The sequence below is a fragment of the Psammomys obesus genome, unplaced genomic scaffold, assembly GCF_907164565.1.
Source record: "Psammomys obesus unplaced genomic scaffold, mPsaObe1.curated_primary_1811, whole genome shotgun sequence".
Taxonomy (NCBI): domain Eukaryota; kingdom Metazoa; phylum Chordata; class Mammalia; order Rodentia; family Muridae; genus Psammomys; species Psammomys obesus.
Window position 1 is genome coordinate 24368537 of NW_026596073.1, and position 14403 is coordinate 24382939.

At 40.1% G+C, this 14403-nt stretch overlaps 1 protein-coding gene across 9 annotated transcripts in view; it reads left to right on the forward strand.

Annotated features, from left to right (window-relative positions):
- Positions 1-14403, forward strand: part of Mecom (MDS1 and EVI1 complex locus) — a 549590-nt gene that overhangs the window by 481084 nt on the left and 54103 nt on the right. For all 9 annotated transcript variants that reach the window (XM_055626062.1, XM_055626056.1, XM_055626057.1 and 6 more), the window contains one exon: positions 8248-8382. In XM_055626062.1, coding sequence (XP_055482037.1) covers positions 8248-8382 — 135 coding nt within the window. The remainder of the gene's footprint in view (positions 1-8247; positions 8383-14403) is intronic.

Genomic DNA, 14403 nt, shown 5'->3' on the forward strand with positions numbered 1-14403 from the left:
TTCTTTCTTTCTTTCTTTCTTTCTTTCTTTCTTTCTTTCTTTCTTTCCTTCTTTCTTTCTTTTTTCCTTCCTTCCTTCTTTCTGTAGTACCACATTAATGGATTTAAGAAAAGAAAAAATATAAATAAAAAGGAAGAAAGGCAGAATCCCTCAGAATTGACCCAGAATCTCTCAGCAGAGCAGTGATAGTAAGGCGCACTGAGGGTTCAGAGCCTTTGTGCCTATAGCTTGGCATTGTGCTGGGCAGACTTGCAAGTCTGCCTACCAGCATCCCAGAATTCAACTTCAAGTTCAAGCTTGTGACACACTTCCTTGATTAAGCAGTATAAATAATTAAAATCAAATGGAACATTCATCACATCCTATCCCTGGCTTTCTAGTGTAATGTTTGCACCTGAGCATTGTATTTTATTCAAATCTTCTCACTGAATGAAAAGGTTTAAAAGAGATTATGAGTGATGAGAATTTGGAGGACTCAGAGGGGAGGGAAACTGGGTGACACATTTGCAGAGAAATCAATGGGACATCTCTTGAGTCCTAAAGACACACTGAGATTTTCCTTATCTGTGTCTCACTTAAGCTTTGGTAAAAGTCTGACCACTTTCCACATACCGTTGTGCAATGGAAGAGAAAGCATTGATTTTCTTTTTAAATACACATCAATATCCATACACGAAGCTAATTTAATTAGCAAGCAGTTATTGTTCAGCTGAATGTCAATTTCTCAGATTATTTCCTGCTTCCCGACATGAGCTGTATGAAGCAGGATTTCACAGGCAATCTGTGAATGAGACTGCACGTGAGAACCCCCGAAACATGCATTTATAAAGTGTTAGAAGAAGAAGGAAAAAAAAAAAAAAAAAAGAAAACAAGTCAGGCTTGGAGTTTGGTGGCTGCTTAGCCACCCCAAGAACCCAGAGCTGCAGAATTAAAGTGACTGTACTTGGGCTGAGGTTATAAAGGGCCTTCCTCTATAAACTCAAAACATAATGTCAGGGTGAATGGGAACCTACTTTATTAACTTTATGGTATTGAAAACTGCCAGCAAGTTGTCTTGTTTTTAAATACCGTCCTCTGCAGAGTGTTACAGGGCCGTTTGTCCACAGGAAGCCATTAAAAGTGGACAGTGCAGTCATTTCATCTGGCTTTCGGTGGACTGCTTTTCTTTCTTTTAATGATGTGCTGGCATGTACCATGCCCATAGGGTCTCCATTAGCTGGACTCTTACTTCTGGGACAACCATGAAGTTTAAGGCTTAAAAGAGGCATCGGTTTACAGTCCTGTGGGAATCACTCGAATACTGGAGCACTGACTTATTACCGCTTTAACTAATATATTGACTTATTTTAAATAAACAGTTACTCAATGAAGGCAGAACCCACGGCCTTATTGGAAATCTTTGGGCTTTTTAAAGATTCTGCTGTTCCTGCAGCCTGGGGAGGAAGGGAGGAAAGGACTGAGGAGAGTTTTATACCCGTTTCAAACAAGGAAGAAAACGCATTAACCTCTCCCACTCCAGCCACCAACCAAATGTGGGATCTTTACAACGCCTAGAAAATCTGCCCACTCCTGTTCAAACCTTGTATTGCCCAATGTCCTCTTGTTGGTAAACAACAATGAAGAACAACGAGGAACAGAAGTGTGACAGGATTCCTACTGAAAAGGGCTTTAAAAGTATGTTGTGTTTTTTTTTTGTTTTTTTTTTTTAAGTCTCTTCTTCCTCCTTTCCCCAAAGCCGTGCTGTTAAAGCTGCTCCCACCTTCCATCCCCTTGATAGTTAGATCATCTTTGCTAATTCCTGCTTGGAAACGAAAGCTGGTTTGCGATTATGCTAAAACCATTATTTTTAATAGTCCATTGCAAGGGTGGCGCTAGGCCCTACAGAACAGGAGTGTTCCTGATTATTGAGGAGCAGAAAGCAGCTTTGCAGTGGCTTAATTTGTAACTGGTAACTGCTGTAAGCAGATTTCTCTAGAAATCTAAGGAATAAAGGGAGTTGGCGGTGGTGGTTGGCTCCTTGGATTTATTTATTGTTTTAGAAACCTCCTGACGGGAAGCAAGCTTACAAGGGCGGAAAGCATGCTCCTTGCAAAACGCCTGCGTCTACCCCTGCGTAGGTCTGATGTTCTGATGGGGTAGATCTCCTAATGGGTTAACTTTTGGAAGGACAACATGCCCCCCCTCCACGGAGGGTGGGAACACTCATCACTAACTGTGGGGGTTATGGTTCTCTTTCTCTAAATTTCAAGTTATGTCAAGAAACATTAGGTTGCTATCCTGTGAAGTTAATGCTGGGTAAGAGGAGGTGGGGAGAGGGGTGAGCACAATCCAGTGTTTTACTTTCTGTGCATAGTCCATTGGGATGATGCCTTGTAATCTTTCTTCCAGTTTATTCAGTGTTAAAGAGTGATCATCACATCAATATTAGTATTATTTAATATAAAGCAAGTATGAAATAAAAAATGGTAATGTTAGAATGGATCCTCCCTGTCTCTAGACGCGTGTCTCAGGGTCTCAGGGAAGAAATTAAGGCCATGTTTGGAGAAGGGAATCTCAGAGGTAGGAGCGTCCTCCACTCAGGCAGTGGCCCAGGGTCTGGCCATGTGTGATCTGGTGGCTGCAACTAGGCGGCCAGATCCTGCTGGGTTCACCTGGGTTGTTCAGGCTGCCAGCACGGTACTTTATTTCGGGATACATCGCCACCTACCGGCCGCCTGCTGTACCTGCAAGGATCCCGTCCAGACCTGTCGCCCCGCCTCCCACACCAGAAGCTAATATAAGGGGAAAAAACTGAAAAGGGAGGCTCTTTCCCTAAAATGTGAATTTAGTCAGGACTGACTTCTCGGGACCTTTGTCTCACCACCCAGGCTTCCTGCTTTTCCGAGAATCTTTGGGAAAAGGTTAGGCAGTGGATACTGCAAGGCCAGGGCAAGTTGTGGTATGGGTCAGAAATGGTTTGGGGCACTGAGCACCCAGACCCCCTGATCAAGCTGAAGTGTCTGAAGCAATCAGTTTCCCCAGATTACTTGTATTTAATACACAATGCATCATAAAACAAATCTCTCATCCTGACAGGAAGAAAATAGAACAGCTCATAGCTCCAGCTAGTCCAATTTATGGCTAAATTAAAAAAAAAAAAAAAAAAAAAAAAAAAAACTCCAACAATGGGCAAGTTGAGGAAGGGCTAGCGATCAATGAAGGGAGGCCCAGGTTCCTCATGGTTCTCAGGCCAGGCTCTGTGGGAATATCTGAAAGCTTAGGTTATTTACAAAGGTTTTTTTCCTGTCTTACCTACCACTGCTGTGAGATTTTTTTTTCCCCCTCAAACAATGGCCATTATCTGAAATAACAGTTCAATGTCACAGATAACAGGCCACCAAAATTAGTCACCATCTCTGTCATTTAACACCCCCCCCCCTTGTCTTCTGTTATTCTTTTTGGTTTCTTGATCAGTATTTTGGGGGAAATAAAGATCTACTAGATTTTCACATTTACTTGCTCTTAGGGAAAACAAAAAGTGTCTGGCACTTGTGAGACCTCGTCTACAGATGAAAGTTTAATGTCAGCACGCATTCTCAGCCTGCTAACTGGCTCCAGCCAGCCAAGGTAGATTCTCCTAGACCTGGGGGCTTTGCTTAACTTTCCATTGTCCAGTTGGGAATAAACTGAATCTCAGGGTTGGGGATTTAGCTCCAAGGAGGTAGACCTCTTGCTTAGCAAGGGTTGGGCTCTGTGTTTGGTCCTCTGTTGACAGAGGTGGGGGAGCTGAATTTCTCTACTTGCTTTTACGGATGGTGTTTTCTCATCAAAGGCGTTTATTCTCAGTTAAAAGGTGGCTTTAACAAAAATCATCTACAAAAAAATTGTCTACAAATGAAAATGTGGATTTTTATGTTTTGCCATCCATTCTCCAAATTCTTTCATCCAATGTCATTTCTGCATTGTATTAATAGAAACTGCCCAAACTTTTTTTATAAAGTTATCTAATGTGTGCAATATAAATCACTAACAGCAAACACTTGCAAAATTCTACTTTGGGGCAGTCATAGTCTTTTATATAACATAGCAAAGATAATAGCAAACATTCTCCGGATAGTCTTCAATTAACTACAATCCATAGCACTCTATTTGGGAGAAATATATGCAAATGATATTTTAGACTTTAAGATTTGTTCTTATGTGTGAGTGTGTGTGTGTGTGTGTGTGTGTGGGAACGATTTTAAAATGTAGCACACATTTCTGCTGACCTAACTATAAAAGCAAAGGGAATAAATTTAATACAAGCTTAAATTAAAATTTATTTAAACATATGCTTAACTGAGAGCTGGAAATGTATGTCGATTTCCACTCTTGAAGCTGCTTTCTTGAGTGTCTTTTAGTGTGAGCCAGTATCTCTTTATCCTAAGAGTTACTCTGGCCCTCTCCAGAGATTCCAAACTACCCGCCTGCTTGGGGAGCCACCCTCACACCCCTGAAAGCAATTCTCCACCCCACCCCATCCCACCCATCCCCCACCCAATCTCTCTCTCTCTCTCTCTCTCTCTCTCTCTCTCTCTCTCTCTCTTTCACACACACACACACACACACACACACACACACACACACACACACGCACGCACGCACGCACACTTGTGCTCAGGACATCAAAACCAAAGCGATTTCCCTGGGGAAACAAATCCTGCCTGGAGAAATCTCCCCATTGGTTGTTTATCCGCAGAAATCTACATGTTTCAGGGGATGGTGCATCTATAATCAGTCTGTCCCTACAGGACTTGGGTCTTGGCGACCTTTTTGTGACCTCTCCCGCCAGAGGAGGCTGCTGTCACTTTAAAAATTTACTGAAAGAGGAGCCCGTCGTCTGGCTTCCGACCACTCTGGAGATAGCTCCCTTTCTCCCTCGCCCGGGTTTCTTTCTGGATGGCCGAGCAGATCCCCTTTAAAGAGACAGTTCATGAAATAGAAACCCTGCGGCTGGGCGCGGAGTGGCTAAGGGGGACTAGCGGGTGAGGGTCTGGCCCGGGGAGGTCTGGGAGCCGTCCCGGCCTGGCAAGGCCCCCCACCTTCGCCCACTTTCCCCTCGCGGGTCTCGCCCCTGCAGCTGCGAGACGGGAGTGGAAGAAGTTTTAGTAGGTTTCAGATAACTTTCCTTACACCTCGGGCTGATAAGAGCGAGAGAAAGTGAGGAGAGAGGGAGGTGGTGAGGACAGAAGGCTCCTTCAGGAAGGGGGAAAAAAACCCAAATACAACAAACCCGGGTCAGTTCTGGTCTTAAAACACTGTTGGCGGACAATAAATCCGAGACGCGTGGTCCGGGCGGACGGCTCCCAGGGAAACGGCAAACTTAGCAGACACCCTTTGGAAGTCGAGACACGAGGCTTTTTATTTTTACATGTTTTTCTTTCTTTCTTTTTTTTTTTTTCCGTTTTTTTTTTTAATATCTCGAAATGTTGGCGGGTGTTCTTTGAAAAGATTTTCCTACACGAGAGAGCCGGGCTGCTGCTGACTTTGTTTTTTTTGCTTAATTCTGCTGTGATTGCTTTTGATTGCTGAGTTGAGGCCGTAGAAATCGGAAGGTAAGCGAACTCCCTTTAAAAAAAAAAAAAAAAAAAAAAAAAAAAGAAGAGAAAAGAAGTCTTGGCTGCGGGCAGGGTGTCGCTGGGGACGGCGTCCGCGTCCCCGGTCCGCGCCGAGGTCCGGGCGTCCCCCGGAGCGTCCCGGTCGCCAGGGCTCCGCCGCCCCGGGTGGGTCCGCCGGGCTGGCTGCCGCCTTCTGGGCTCCCGCGTCCTCCTTCCCCTCCCTCCCACGGTCTGTCGGTCAGGTTCGGGGACTCAGAAGGTGGGGTTGCCAAAAATCAGAATTTCTGGCACCAGCCAAGCGACTTTGGAAGTGGCTTTCGGCGGCGTCCCACCTTGCCAAGTAACAGCTCCGCTGGCCAACAGCGTGTGTGCTGCCTCAAGAAAGTCACTCTCGGACCCTTTGGCTACAGCCTGGGATTTTCCCCCCTTTTCGTTTGGGTATTTTTTTTTTTTTTGAAAGGGCCTTTTGTCAAGTCCACCTAAGTGAATTATTATTGTTATTATTATTATTATTATTATTATTGCTATTATTATTTTGAAGCGTAACAGCTTAAAAAAAAAAAAAGACAGGACTGCGTTAGAAGGGATGGAGATTTCCGAGGTGATTGAGACATTTGGACACAAATGAAGTCCTGGTAGCAAGTCAAAAGTGAACAACTTGCCAGGGGTGAAGACAGTTAGGCGGCCTTGGGGCAGGGATTCTGAGAGGAAGGAATCAGTATGCTGATGAAACCTTTGAATAATCGTGTAACGTTATGTTAAAAAAAAAAAAAGACATACTTTGGAAATGATTTTTTTTTTTTTTTAATTAGCCTCCCTGTTGACAGTGGCACTGGCAGGGATGTTAACACGAAATAAAGTTACACCTATAATTTTATGTGCACAGTATGTAATCTTTAATTCTCTACCTCTGCTTGAAAGCTGAGGGGGCAGAGGATTCTTGACTTTGAAATTAACAAGTTTTCCACGTCTTTCTGCAGCATGAAATGAGGCCGGTGTAGCATTTCAGTGGCTTCACCGATTTCCTTTATTAAATATTTCTCTGGTGTGTCAGTTGACATGCCTCCCCACCCCTTTTCTGCTTCTCCTTCTTCTTTCAGAAAACAAACAACACACCCCAAATCAGAAAAAACATTAGCAAACAAAACAACAAGCCCACTTAAGAAAAGAAAAACAAACCTTAAAAATCTGTACTGTGTTTACCTTTATTTCTGGGAAGGGGAGAGCTCTTAACACCGTTTGAGCTGTTCAGCCCTGAGAGTTGAAGAAATGATCTGCAAGTTCGTAATTTTATAAATAATGTATTTGTTAAAATATGTCCTCCATAAGAAGTCTATTTAACTCTGTTGGTGTGGAGAGATGGGAGGAGGGGGAGGGAGCAATTGTTGTCTTTCTCTTGGGTTATCATTTTTCTTTTTTAAGTCCTGGAGTGACTTTCTGCCCTTCAGTGGCCCCATGGTCAAGGGCTTATTCATAGTGCTTTAGACTGGAACACTCAGAACTGAGTTCTTGAAGTTTATGGTGAGTTAATGACTTGAATTTGCAAGTGGGTGATTATCAGAGTTCTATGCAAAACTGCTTTTGGTCCATGGAGCCAAGGGTTTAATGTGAATTTCCAGGCAGGCATGGCAGGAGCAGAGTTCAAGGGTTATTTAATTCATTAGTTCTCGTTCTAGAGTATGTTGTTTAGTCTGGAGCAGAAAATGTCCTCACGGTCTGTATTAACTGATTGACATAGCATTGCCAGTTCTTGGTTCTCCATCATGAGGTCAGTGACTCCATAGCTTTTAATATGGATGCTTAGCAAGTTATTGAGGTTAATGACTCAGAAAAGGCTTGATTTGAGTATACAAAACCTTACAATTAAAAGCTTCCCATCTCAATAAGTGTCCTGAGTAATATTAACATTTGGTATAGGCCAAACACAAATCTTCTGAACATGATAAAATACAGCCATCAGATATTGTTGGCAAAATGTGAAAATAAGTACCAAATTTGTACTTACCTGTAAACCACTTTGTTATTTTGTTTACTGGACATAGAATGTAAACATGTATGGGCATGGGTTAACTAAACCTTAGGTTGTACTTTGTATACACACACACACATTTTGTTTTTTTCTTTAGTTTGGTCAGAAACGTCTATGAGACAATTCTTCAACTAAGAGTGTAATTTTATGATGAGAAAATACAAACTAATAAAAAGAAATTTAATAATAGTTATATGAAAGTTTTTAATTGAATTAAAATAAAAAAATGTACAAACCCTCACCCAGATTATGTAGAAGTACAATATTGACAGTTGAATTATCCAAACCCAAATATTGAATGTTTAGTTTAGAAATATTATGTTGTACATGCTGTTTTATATGACTTTTTTGTAAAAACACAATGAATAAAATTAAGTCAATGAGCTTATTCACGGACAATAAAGAAGCCAGCTTGTTTTGAAACAATCAATCTGTTTTTATGATAAGTCACAACTTCTTCCTGCTTCTCAGAGAAGCAGCGACACTCATGTCTCCTTTAGTAATATTCATGCTGCCTGACATTTTTTTCTTGTAAAGATTCAAAGGAAGAATGTGCATTTCGACGATGTATTTTCGAAGAACTGATTACTTTCAGCAATGGGCCGATATGGCAATTTATTGTTCTCATCTTCTTTCTTCCAGATCTTAGATGAGTTTTGCAATGTGAAGTTCTGTATAGATGCCAGTCAACCAGATGTAGGAAGCTGGCTCAAGTACATCAGGTTCGCTGGCTGTCATGATCAGCACAACCTTGTTGCATGTCAGATAAATGATCAGGTATGTTATAAAGATTTTCTTGTCTTTCCTCGATATTATGAAAATATCAGTGAAGCCTGAAGGATAAAAACATAATAGAGAGCTGCAATAGACCCATGTGGCCTGTTTGTTGATACGGCAGAAGGTGACACACAAATACAAGATGCAGAGCTAAGTCATTTTCAGCACTGCTTTTTTTTCACTAATGTGTTCTTTGGGTAATTTATTCACGCTGTCTTAGCATCCTTGTAAATATTCCACTTATTGTAGTGTGACCGAGTGATTTAGAAACTAAGTACCTCTTTGATACTCACTGTCACATTTTTTTCTTTATTATCCTAATGGGTACATTCATAGGAAGTATAGCACTAAAACAATGTGAGAATTTATGCACAATTTGCAAAAATATTAATGAAATGCTATATAGTTTTATTTGAAATAGTAGGTAGATACATATGTATGTTATTGGTGTAATCATATTGAATATCCTAAATCAACATAATAAAATGAGATATTTTTTTTTACTCTTCTAATAATCTAAATACTTTTATGTAATATAAAAGTTTAAAGTCTTCAGTATTGGAGATCATTCTGTGGCTTTATGGAGGACCAAGCAATGGGACTGACTTTAAGAGAAGTAACTATGAAATAAGGGCCACAGTATTGTCATGAAACCAGTTCTGCACTTAATAAAATTATGAGTCTTGTAACTTTTGTCTGAAAATGCCTACAGAATAAAAAGTTTATCCTGCTAAATTTTTGTCTTATGAACACCATTGGGTTAAAATGTAAGTGTATTACAATCATCTATTTCTTTTAACCCCATGATGACTTAAGTCTGTTTCCAAGACCATGCTGAAGTGGTTGCTTAGCAGCTCTTCTACACCAGGAAAAGGAAAGCTTGAATTAGCTGGTCCCAACTGAAAGCTGTCTAGCATCCTAAGCCCAGGAGGCTCAGTCATCATTAGGAGATTATTCTTTGGCACCTCACCAGCTCCCAGATAATTTTTACTGGCTAAACTAAACATGAGGTAGTAAGTTGTAAAATTATGTTTAAATGGGAATCACTTAAATCTTCTGCATAATCAAAAATAATAAACTAATCAACTGGGTTTTTCCTTTGTAAGAAAATAAAGTGTTATTGACAAATGAAAATATTATTAAATTAGCTATTGATTTTGAGCAGAACATATCCCAAATCTGTCTTTGGAGTTATTGTCACCATCAGCAGCAAATATTTTTTGAGTACCTACTGTTTATAGGTGTGGGAAATGGGTAAGCGTTAGAAGGGGGTGAAGTGTTTGTGTCGTGTTTTCTAGCAGGGAAGCTGTAGGACCTCAGAAGACATCTTTAAAATGAAGTAATATAATTATATCTTAATGCTTATTTGCTGCTCACATTTACTGAAAATGGACATGTTTCAGTATTTATCTAAAACTGTTGTAGAGTCAGTGAAAAGATTATGCAGAATGCTACTTGTAGCTAATACAAGGCCACTTGTAGCCTGTTTTGCATTTAATTTTTATTTCTGATGTTTTATAATAAGTAAACTTTCCTTTCAAAGCCTTATTGCATTTAGGAGGAAAATCCCATGTGTGAACCAGGTTTGCTCATTATAGTTGGCATTTGTAATTTTTTTCAATTAGTTTGAAATTACACAGTTTATAGGAATTGTTTCCAAAGAAAATATATTCATCTTCACCCAATAAACAGCATGTTTACTTGCTTTAACCAAAGAAGCAGAGAAAATAATTGATAAAGATACAGAACACCCATATTAGATTCATACTTACCATTTTAAACCTTTCATTCTAAACTTCTCCAGTGCACAAGCCCAAATTAAGATGGTAACTCAATGAGTGCATATCAAATAACATAATTGTAAAATTGATATTGCATGCTCAAGTAAGTTCACCCATAAACAGGAGAGAAAAGTCAAAGGTAAAAGACAGATGTGTGTGACAGGCATGTCTCTGCAGAGCATTGCACTTAGCCCAGCTAAAAGCCCAGAACAAAAGAAGACACCTTGATAGTGTGTGTATGTATTTTATAAACTTCTAAGCTCATAGTGCTTCCAGGAAGACAATTTAGATGGACATCTCTGGACAGATTAAAAATGTAAATGTTAGACCAGGTGCAATGGTACAGAGCGATGACAGAGACCCTCCAGATCTGATTCTGCATCTATCTTTTCATGGTAGGAGCTGCCAAATAGCGAGTAGGCAAAGCTCATCACATCATAAACACACACACTGTGTGAGATCCCATTTAATTCCTAGACATTAAGTGGAGCCCTGCATCAGGGGTAATTGTTAGTGGCATCAGCTGACCTGCACAGCACAAACTTGTAGTATTCTAGAGTAAATCGTAAAAATGTTCCTCTTTGCTCCGATTCTTAGAAGGATTTTAAGTTATTGAAAGAATTTTGATAGCATAATAGGTGAACATTGTAGGCTCTTAAAAGAAAGAATTTCAGGTAAACCTCTCAGCTGTGATCTCGTTCTGGCAGAATTTAGGTCAGCAAACAAAAGCAAAACTTGCCCTGAACAAATGGAGAGAGTGTATATTGGAATCTATTTCATGAAGACATATATTAAAAAACTTTCTAATGTTTAAGTTAAATTTTAATAAATCTAAATCAGCTTCATAACAGTACAAAAAAGAGAAAACCTACAAAAGAAAATAAATATGAATGCTAACATGCTGAAATTATTTGACAGTAGGAGGCTGTCAAAACACATATCCTGAATAAAAGCCATGTTGCCCTTGTTTGATTTGTGGATTTTGTTTTTTGAGTAATACTAATAACGAATGTAATCTGATTTATGTCATAAAATAGGAGCAGGGACCACACAATTAACCACTTCCCTCCTGCTTTTCCATAAGCATTTTATTCTAGGTGATTTTTCCTTGGTTTAAACTTTTTAACAGATTCACATGTATTCACATGTATTCACATTTGCATGTATGTGTGTGTGTTACCTTATTTCAGATATTTTCCTATCAGAATGAGCTTTGCAAAGTTTCTTTCTTTCTTGACATGGTTGCATAGAAAGACTCAGGTCTTTTGATTTTGGATGTCTTTTTCATTTCACGTTCTCAATGTTATTGCTGTGATGTCTGCAGAGATGGAAATTCTGGGCACACTGGCATTGCTGCTGAAACATAATTTCTAAGCAGCTGCAAGTCTGACTGATGTTGTATTCCCCAAATGGAAGTCCAGAGTTAACTGTAGTAATTCATCTTTCTAAAGGAAGGCCACACCAAAGACACTAGAAGAGTGAGACCCCACTCACTGACAGGGCAGAGAATAGTAAAATCATTCAAACACCCCAGCTTCCTGATCCTTAGTGTTTTGATTACTTTCCTCATGTTCCTTAAAGTTTATGTTCAACATTCTACATAGCCTTACTGCTAACACCCAGCACTGATCTGAGGATTTTTCACAGCCACAGACAACGTGTAAACGCATTGGATAGCTTGGGTGTCCCGTTCTGAGTAGTAGGGCGGGGCAGGAGAACAGGCAGAGAGTTTGATCCTGGAAGTTTTCCCGGGCTGGGTCCTCAAGGGCGCCAAACACAGTGAGGACACCTGAATGAGCTTTCTCAATTATTCTGAGGCTTCCTTTAGGCCCAGGTGTACCCACCCTCACATCCTTAAAGTTGCATAGTCCAGACATCAGAATGATTTACTAAGGCTTTTAAAATGTCTTGTTATTTTTATACCTCTTTTTGGAAGTTCTACAGATAGTTTTGTTTTATAAACCAGTTTGATTGAAGGGTATAGCACATTTCTCTAGACTTGGTCTCACCTTATTTTTTTGGACCTCTCCCCATCATTGATAAATCTCCTCTTAAGCTTACCTGTCTATATTCCTTACCCAAAATCAAAGGCCAGCCTACCTGCAGGCGGTCTATTGTCTTTAAGCAATTCTTTTTTCATCACTGAATATATTAATAAGTTTTGTACACTTATTTTTTACCCTGAGGCTTCTTTAGAGTAAGACTTGTTGAATTACTAGAGAGGAGGCTATTAAAGATCAGTTCATGTAAGTTGACCCTCTAGAAAAAAGCCAAGGCAGTCTTTCTATCATGGTAGCCAGAATGATCTGGGCATATTCTTTAGGATGGTTGATGCTTGTGAGTATTAGGATTCTGCCTCATGGAAAAGAACATAGCCACTCAAATCCTGTCCCGCCCTCACATGGTCTTCAAATGTAGGAAAGCCCTCAGACAGCCAAGACATTATTAATCTTGTCATTTACACAAAGTGATAAGCACTTTCATTTTCAGATGAGCCCCTGACAGCTGGTATTTAGTAAGTAGAATCAGAGATGTCTACTCTTGCTTCGGAATCAAAAGAAATGCTTCGATAAGAGATTGCCTAGTGCCTGTTGTCCATTCTGAAGCAAGAGATATAGAAGAATGTGTGCCCCACAAAGAACACGAAGTCAGAATTCACTTAGAGGATCCTGCCAGCTCCCTGGTGGTTAATGAATGGCAACAAGACTCTGCAGTGTTTTCAGTTGGAATGGGCATTGTTCTCATTTGTGCTTTACCTTATAAACTTTTAACTGCTTCCAGGACGATCATGGTTGATTTGGCACACCCGCTTCCACTCTGCTCAGGCTCATATGAGTGATGCTATCGGACTGTGTGACACTAGAACAGTGTTGTTATTGCAAGCTTATTATGGGCTCAATTATTAACTTATTTTCTTTGGCCTTTTCCTGAGGAGGGGAAAAATCCACTTTCCTTCAGCATTCACTTAATACACACAGTGCAAAAACAGTGAGGCAAATCAGCTCTAAGTATGGAAAATGGGGAGCTCTTTAACCTCCCCACTTTGTAAAATGTGTTTGTCTCCACTGTCAGGTAATTTGTTAACTTCTCTTCCTTTGCAAGGATTTCTGTCCGTGTTTTGTATGCTGTCTTTTGATGTTAACGTTATTATTGGCTTTGGGCATTTTCTTTGCTTTGCTTTTAAGTCAAGTCCTACTTTTATACCAAAGTTATACTCTGCTGTTTTAAGATGAATGCCAGCTGGCAGTACCCAGGGACCAGCTTTGAGTGCAGTGTGCACGCCGGCTCTGGGGGATGCTATTTGCCTGATAAGTTGCTTCCTTTACCCCAATATGAAATTGTCTCAGACATAGTTTGCTGTTTGTTATCTGCATGAGAAAAAAGTCCCGCCTTCCCTCCATATACAATGCTCAGAATATAATGGTGATGTAACACCTCCAAAGATTTTTCATTAAGATTCACAGACCCTGTGACTCGAAAGGGGTGACCTAAAGTATTGTGTCCACATTTAAGTTGAAATAATGACCTGATATATCACATGCACATTTTTAATAACCAATGTTTGCATGTAGACACTATCTTTCATTCAGGAAGAGCTCAAAACACCATGAGCTCAGGAGATTCAAGCTAATTCTGGTATAGAGCCAGAAAGGTAGTCGTCAGCATGTTTCACAAGCCACCAAGGAGAACTTGATAGTCAAGGACACAAGAAAAGCCTCCAACTTGACAATACACCCCTAAAGATGATCTTAGCTTCTTTGTAATGTGATGGCAGCACTTTTGCTGAACCTTCAGAAAAAACTTGGAGTGACCAGGAAGTTTCCATAGAATCGAACAAAATGACCAATATAATGAAAGGGAGTTCATGGACATTCCTTATTGGACCTTGTTGCAAGGCTTCTAGACTGGGTACATAGGTCTCAAGGCACACTGAGTGGTTCTTTAGCACTTCTCTTTTTATAGAAACTAGAACCAAAATCAATTTTGTTTTCTTTAATCTAGTAAATTATATTTGGCTGTTTTTTTCATGTCACTGATAATGAGTTGAGAATATATGGAAGAAAAAAAAAGCCGTCAACAATGTCTTCTACTGAATTTCTTTTTTTTTTTTAGGCAGGTAGACCCCACTATATCTTCCTTCCTTCTTTCCTTCTTTCCTTCCTTCTTTCCTTCCTTCCTTCCTTCCTTCCTTCCTTCCTTCCTTCCTTCCTTCCTTCCTTCCTTCCTTCCTTCCTTCCTT